Source organism: Diceros bicornis, chromosome 38 (assembly GCF_020826845.1).
Source record: "Diceros bicornis minor isolate mBicDic1 chromosome 38, mDicBic1.mat.cur, whole genome shotgun sequence".
Lineage (NCBI taxonomy): Eukaryota > Metazoa > Chordata > Mammalia > Perissodactyla > Rhinocerotidae > Diceros > Diceros bicornis.
The window spans coordinates 10,794,965-10,802,550 of NC_080777.1; the positions used below are offsets into that span (position 1 = coordinate 10,794,965).

Below are 7,586 nucleotides of genomic sequence, written 5' to 3' on the forward strand. Positions count from 1 at the left end.
AGACAGGGTCCTTCCATTACAGCACCCTTGACTTTACAGTAGCTAAGACAGTACACAAAGTAACTAGAATACAAAGCGGTAAAAGCAACGCCACGTGAGCCGTGCATATGAAGTGCCACCCAAACACTTATCAGACAGCAAAGATCCCTTGTGGGTGGGAGCTGAGGGCAGCATTTCCCTAAGAAGGCAGGATGCGAGTAGGCACCCAGAAAGATTGGCAGGCTTTCTAGAGGTGAACATGGTTGTGAGGTGAACATGGTCATGAGCCGAAGCGTGGAGAAGGGAAAATGCAAATCAAGTTCACTTCTCCAAATGCTCCAACTTCACCATGATATGAAAAATGCAGCCTAGGTACACGGAAAAAACTCCCCAAGAGTAAAGATTAGCAAGAAATCTCACATGGTTGACTTGAAAGCAACATAATAGATCCTTCTTTGTATGGAGTGATGCAAATGGGATTCTGCCTAAATACGAGGGTTGTACCTGGCCAGGTGGCCTTTCAAGATTCCTGCTTAGGAATCTGGAATGCCAACAAAATGAATCTAGGTGTCCCTATGGAGGCTTCTCAAGCCTTATTTTCTGTTGTCTGTTTGGTGTTTAACTGAGAGAGAAAGTTTTCACAGCTGGGACTGGGTATTTCTCTAAGTTTGGACAACCCTAAGAACATCAAGGACCCACTACTTTCAGTAAATAAACAATCCATACATCATACTTTTTAAAAAGGAAAGGACAATGACTCATAGCCCTCCATCAGATCACTCCTAGTGAATCTCCTCATTAAAAACATCCAAGCACGAGGCATTCATTGATTTCCACGTCTGATATCAGGGCACCCACAGAACCGCCAGGGAAGAGTGCTGCTGGGGGTACCTCCTGAAAAGCGGGGAAAGGATGACCCAGAAGTCGCAAACACACACATGATTAGGTAACTGTTCCCAGAGCTGCCAGTTTTTCACAAATATTAATAATTTAGAAAAAACAAATACACGTAAAATCACCTTTAACCGTGAATGTCTGAAATGCTATTTTGCACACAGTTTACAGGATTAAGTCTAACGCCCATGAATCCTTCCTACTCGAAGCAATGAAGTTAAGAATTTTCAGGTTTCACCATTTCAACCTTGGCTATGTACAGAGCATCCATGGCTGATGAAGCCTAGAACGTGATGCTGAGGAGCAACAGTCAAAAGCAGTTCAGTTCTGCTTAAGAAACCTCTGCTGTGCGCTTACTCTGTGCCAAGCCTGACACCCACTGGGGACACAGAGCCATCTTCTTTTTTCACAGTCTAGCAGAGAGGACAGGTTAACTCCACCAAAGACCCCAAGAAAACAGTTATTTAAATCTACAGTGCTAAATAAGCCCATAAAACATAAGAAAATAAAGGATGTGAACTTTTTACTTACACTTCCAGCCCAAACTTCAGGCGATCCCCCTGCCAGTTTATAGTAGACATATACATGGTCACCTTTTTTAAAATTCACAAAACGACAATCTGGGCCCGTGAAATCTTGTAGAGCCTCACCCCGGTACATTAACACTGTATATAAGAGACAGAAAAAAATAACCAGATATCAGGATTCAACTTGCACAGTCCATATTGATTTATCAGGAAATCTAAGAATCCACTGTAAACAACAATCAAGTTTCTCCAGTTTCTACTCCCGGGAATCATCACTTTCAATTCATAGGCTCAAAGTATCTAAAATCTTTAGAGCTTTATCATTATAAATCATGACATGCCCAGTAGGCAGACAGGGGGGAGGGAAATTTCCCTGTTTTTCTCTATGTTTAATACTGAGAAACAAAAAACAATGTATCCACCACCACACAAGGCTGGTCCCAAGTGAAAGTCGGTTCCCTCTCTAACCTTCTAGCCCTCAATCTTTGCTGTTTCATAATCATACAAAGCTTCATTTTGTAATTGGGAAATTCAAGCACAGATGCCAACTGGCTGGGCTACATACAGAGATAACAGGGAACTGAGGAGAGCACCTGGGAACCCCCAAGGGGTCAATTAACTTGAACTAACTACTAAAAGGCACTATTTTTAAGTGGCTGTATATGCTACCACAGCAGTAAACACTGTCAATTTCATTTGCGATAAACATTGTCAGCAGTAAACACTGTCAGTTTCATTTGCCGCAAAGTGCCTCCCTCCACTCAGAATCTGGATAGGCTAACAGGAAAGGGTATCAGGCTCTACTATGGATCCAAACAGGTTACAAGGTAATATTTTCTCCGGTTACAAGGTAATATTTTCTGAAAGTAAATAATGTTGACTGTACTCAACATTAAGAAGGTTTCAAAACAAAGGAAAATTACACTTATTTATTTAAGCAAAATCAAGAGTAGACATCACATGTGGCAAGGACAAGCAAAACTATGAGAATTGTTCAGTAGTTACCTTCAGTCTTAAAATGCAGGATTTAAATCACACTTGATCTAGAAACTGGTAGAAGCAGTATTTTTCTTTTTGTTGGCCAAATACACAGTTTCTGATGTAAGACGAAATGGACAAGCGCAATTAAGTAGCAGAGAAAAAGAAGGATGAAATGGAAATAACACTTCCGGCAGCCCATTAACACTAAATACATGTATCTTTAAAAACGTATTTGAGGGACAAACATACAGATCTGCAGGGAGTTATTCAGATTTGGAAGCTAAAAATCTGATTATTTTAATACATGTCAGTAGCCTAATTCAGATGCAATCAGGTGAGAGGCCAGGTTAAAGGTGACGGACAATTTAAAATCAGGGATTCTATCAGCATCGAAAATGGCAATGTTGCTCTTGTTCCCCCTTAGAAGAGATCATTGAGGATTTATAATAATAAATCAGGTGACAACATAATGTACACGTGGAACTGCTATCTGAAAAGCACACAAGGACACCTCACGCACACACACCTTACTAAACACTTTATGCCACACAACATAGACCCAAAACCTGCCTCCGCTACTGTTTGCTGTGTTTGGTTACACCTGTTTGGACACAGGCCGTTTCTCAAGCTATGTGACAACTAAGGGCCCTTCCAACACCATGTCTCCCCACTGAGGAAGCATCAGCGATGTGATTCTCCAGGTAACTGGTTCTGAGGAACCCAGGTAGGAGAGAGCTTGAAAGCAAAGAATAGCAAACATTTTGTCAGAGCCAACCTGCTTGCTAATAACCCGGGTTTGCCCCGAGAAAACTGAAGGAGAAAATCGTGGAAGTTGCCCCGTTTTTGTAGTGTTTATTTACATCAGCCCTAAGGTTACCTCTAGGAATAGCTTATCACAAAGCAAAGACTGCCTCCTTTCTTTTCTTTAGCGGTGTAGCAGTGATACGAACTCTTCAAATTATGAAATGTGTTTGTGAATAACACCAATTTGAATATAAATAGCTAAACCGTACGGTTACGGCCTTTTCAGAAGGGACGTTTTCCTATGTGTATTAATTACAATATATGAACAACCGTTTCCGAAGCGATTATCAGTAAGTTACAAGGTTATCTGAGACTGGCCGGGAGGCCCTAAGAATTATCCTGGTCCAGCAAATACACAGCAAGAGATGCCAACAACACAAGTAACTAAGGCTAAAGCTGGCTGGGTTTATAGAACCCTTGGAATATTTATTATTACTACTTAATAATCCTTTTCATCTGAGTCTGGAGAGCTCTGCCCTCCTCACCGCCTACAGCCCACCCCCTCACCCCCAATCCCCGATTGGGGAACAATTCCGCTTCCTGCGCAAAGACGCGGAGGCTGCGGGTCCCAGGCGGCCGATGCAGATCCCCGGCCTCTTTCGAGAACGAAAGATTCTGGCCTTCCTGGTGCCCTCCCTGCCTGGCTGTCTGCAAGACTTCCAAGCACAGAAATGACAGGATTGAGGCAGAGCCGGGGCGGAGACCTTGGAATACACTGCATGCCTGGACTCTGGGCTCGTCCCAAACCTAAACTCCAATCCCTGTTCGAAAGGCGGTCCGAGCCCCAAATCCGAGTCAAGCGGAAGGGCGAAGGGGCAGCGCCAGTGCGCCCTTCCCGAGCCCCACCATCAACCTGCCGGGAATACGCCCACCGAGCCCTTGGCGCATCTGCCCCCGGACTGCACCCACCGGGGTCCCCGCAGCGGGGGCAGGAAAGCGCTCGGATGCAGCGTGGGGAGCCCAGGGCGCGTGGCGCGCAACCCCATCTCCTCTCGGGGCCAGGGCGGGCCAGGGATGGGGACGCTGTGAGCTGCCCCTGGGGAACCGCGGGCCACCTCCGACCCCCAAGCCCCCGCCTCAATCAGCAAAGGAGAAATAAAATGTTGGCAACAAGTGGGAGCGCAGCCCCCCACGCCCAGGGCCGGCTGGCCCGGGCGCCGGCAGAGCCGGAGGGGACAAGCGCAGGGCCCGGGGCTCGCCCACCCCGGCGCTCCGCCCGCCCGGCCTGCGACCCCCGGGCCGGCATGCGGGGCCCCGGAGCGGCCGCCCCCGCGCAGCCCCGCCGCCGCCCTCCGGCCACTCACTGCTGCATTCGTCGTCCGCGCAGAGTTTGTGCTCCGAGAAGCGCCGGCCCGCGTCCAGGTCCGGCTGGCCCGGCACCCGCCAGGGCGGCCCGAGCAGCAGCAGCCACAAGAGCAGCCCCGGCGCCGCAGCCATGTTGTGGTCACCCGGGGGGAGCCGGTGACGCGGAGGGGGCGGCCGGGGCGGGCGGCGGGCGGGGCCGCGGGCGGCGCGCGAGGGGCGGGGCGGCGCCGGGGACGGTTTGAGTAGTTCCCGACCGACACGTCAGCAGCGGCTCCCGGAGGGGATGCAGGGGATGCAGGGGAAGGAGGCCACCTCCTCCGATCGCTGCCTTGGCAACCGGGACTCTATATCACCCCCCTCCCCCAGTCGCCAGCCTCTGCCCCCATCTCTTCGCCTTCGACCCTCCGCGCGACTCCTTTCCTCGCTCACCCGTCTGTACGACCTCTGATCCCCCAACCTCGCGCCATCCCAACGACAGGTCCTTTCTGGCGCCTTCTCCCAGCTTCTGATTTCCGGTCCGTCCCAAACCAGCCCACTCCCCACCCCCATTCTTGGTACCTTCTTCTCCGAACTACCAAATCCCACCCACGATTTGACACTGTTAGTCTGTGGTTCCAGGCCTCCCTCTCCTGCAGACTCCCAGGGGTTCCTTGGGGTCCCATCCCGTGATCCCCTTTGATTAGTAGGGGGTGTGAGTGGGGCGGTGAAGTAAATTAGAGCTGGTGGCCGGCTTGGTCTTTTTTGGAGCCCTGGGGGATGGAGGTGGGTAATGGGTCCCCGTGCCGACATCTTCAGATTCTTGGGTCTTGATGCATAAGGGAAGAAGTAATTTAATTCAACACAAATGTGTTGAGCTTCCGTTTATGCTACCATTTCGTGCCAGAAACTGGACAAAGCACTAGGGTGGTGTGGGGAAAGACTAGGTCAAATGGCAAGATATCTGGCCCTTGTCTAAAGAAGCCCACAATTTAGTGGAAACCAACTGATAAATGTCAGAGTAGAGAAAAGCTAATTAATTGCAGCTAACATTTATTGAGTGTTTTCTGTAGGCCCTGGTGGGTGTTGTAGCTCCAGCTACACGCACAGCTAGTGCGTAATGGAGCTAACATTCAAACCCAAGTAGTATGCTCCCTTTTAATCAGAAGTCTGTAAAGCATCCGTCAAGCAACGTACAATTTTCGTACTTTCTTTCTGACTAGGGGAAGCAAAATCTTGTTTAAATCAAAATATAACTGAATTATCTAAAAAAAAAAAGGCCACAAGCCTACAGTCAGCCCAGAAAAGAGTGGCTACAATGTTCTGGCCGGGGTTGGAGAACGTCGTGTATGACCGGGGCTTCTCACTGGAATCTCTGCTAAGGTTATTCATCAACCTCCAACACCAGTCAAACCCACCAGTTGGTTTCCCAAACTCACTGGATTCTTTAAGTGCAAGCGGAAAGAAAGTGGCCTGTCCATGCAATCCATAATGTTGAATAAAGGAAAAGATGGGATGTTCACAAAGATGTTCACAGTTGTTTGTCTATAGGGGCCATGAGATGTGCCATTGGTCCAGCGTAGTTCCCACGCTATTGGGAGAGAATGTACAATGGATAGGGTCACCAACCATCCAAGGAGTAGTGCCCTTAGGAATTCTTCATTTCTTTTCTACTATGTGTTTGTTTGTTTTAGAATCTTAGATGTATCTAATAAAGATTTTCAACTTAATATGTTAAAAACCAAACTCTTTCTCTCCCAAACCCTGCTCCTTTCAGTCTTCTTTATCTCAATAAGTGGCATTTTAATTCCTATCTTGCAGGTGCTCAAGTCTAAAACTTACAAATCGTTCTTGACACCTCTTTCTCCCACACCCTAAGTCCCCTCCATCAGACAATACTGTGCACTCTTTGTTTTAATAGCTTTATTGAGGTGTAATTAACATATAAGAAACTGCGCACAAAGTGTACACTTTCATAAGTTTTAACATGCGTATACAGCCATGAGACCATCACCACAATCAAGATAATTAACATATCCATCACCTAAGAGAGTCCTCATGCTCCTTTATATCCCCTCCCTCCCCTCTCCTGCCTGCCTCCTAACAATGTTCTGTTGTTGTAGATTGGTGTGTAATTTCTAGAATTTGATATAAATGGAATCACACAGTATGGTTTTTTTTTTAATCTGACTTCTTTCACTCAGCATAAGCGTTTGAAGTACATCCAGAATCTGACCACTTCTCACCATCTCCTATGCTGACACTGTAGGCAAAGCCATCATGATCTTTCACCTGAAACATCTGCAATAGCCTTCCCACTATTCTCCCTGCTTCTGCCCTTGCCTTCCTAAACTCTATTGTCTCAATAGCCGCCAGAGTGATTGTTTCATGATATAAATTTGGTCATGTCTCTCCTCTGCTCAAAACCCTCCTATGACTTCCCACTTCCAAGTAAAATGCAATGACTTTATTATGGACTGCACTGCTTTATTTGATATGACCCCACTCATCCCTTTTACCCCCATTTCCTATCACTCTCCCCTTGCTGTGTTAGTTCCACTCAGACTCACCAAGCCCACTCAGCATCAGAGCCCTTTGCACTTCCAATTTTCCCTTCAGCTGGAGCAGTTCCCCCAAATAGTCTGCCTGGATAACTAGTTCCCTAATGTTATCAAGAGTCTGTAACGACACATATCTTATGAGAGAGGCCTTCCCTGATCACCCTACATAAGATAGGTCTAATCCCTCCATGATTATCCAGCCCATCATCCTGCTGTATTTTTCTTTAGAGCACTTACCACCTGCCTTACATTTGTTTATCTATTTGACTTCCCCTCACCCCAAATGTGAGCTCCATGGGAGCAAGGAATTTGTCCATTTTATTCACTGCTGTAACATAAGAGCCTAGGAAAATGTCTGGAATGTATGAGTACTCAACAAGTGATTTGTTGGATGAACCCATGATTCCTCACATATTATAAATATATTACGCTATTAACCTACATGGAGCCTCCACATATACATAATACCAAGAAGGAATATGCTACAAGAGCAAGGCATTTTATGTCTTCCCCTAAACAGCATCCTCAACACTGGGAACAGATCCTGGAATATATTTAT

The 7,586-nt window shown here is 47.0% G+C and overlaps 1 protein-coding gene across 7 annotated transcripts in view; it reads right to left on the reverse strand.

Annotated features, from left to right (window-relative positions):
- The window catches only part of MIA3 (MIA SH3 domain ER export factor 3), a 54,685-nt gene extending 50,063 nt beyond the window's left edge, over nucleotides 1-4,622 (reverse strand). For 6 of the 7 annotated variants that reach the window (XM_058533657.1, XM_058533654.1, XM_058533658.1 and 3 more), the window contains exons 1-2: nucleotides 4,490-4,622; nucleotides 1,405-1,538 (exon numbers count right to left, since the gene is read on the reverse strand). In XM_058533657.1, coding sequence (XP_058389640.1) covers nucleotides 1,405-1,538; nucleotides 4,490-4,622 — 267 coding nt within the window. Of the gene's footprint in view, nucleotides 1-1,404; nucleotides 1,539-2,405; nucleotides 2,497-4,489 lie in introns of all 7 variants that reach the window. The other variant, XM_058533659.1, reaches the window with a different exon arrangement.
- Between the last annotated feature and the right edge of the window lie 2,964 nt (nucleotides 4,623-7,586).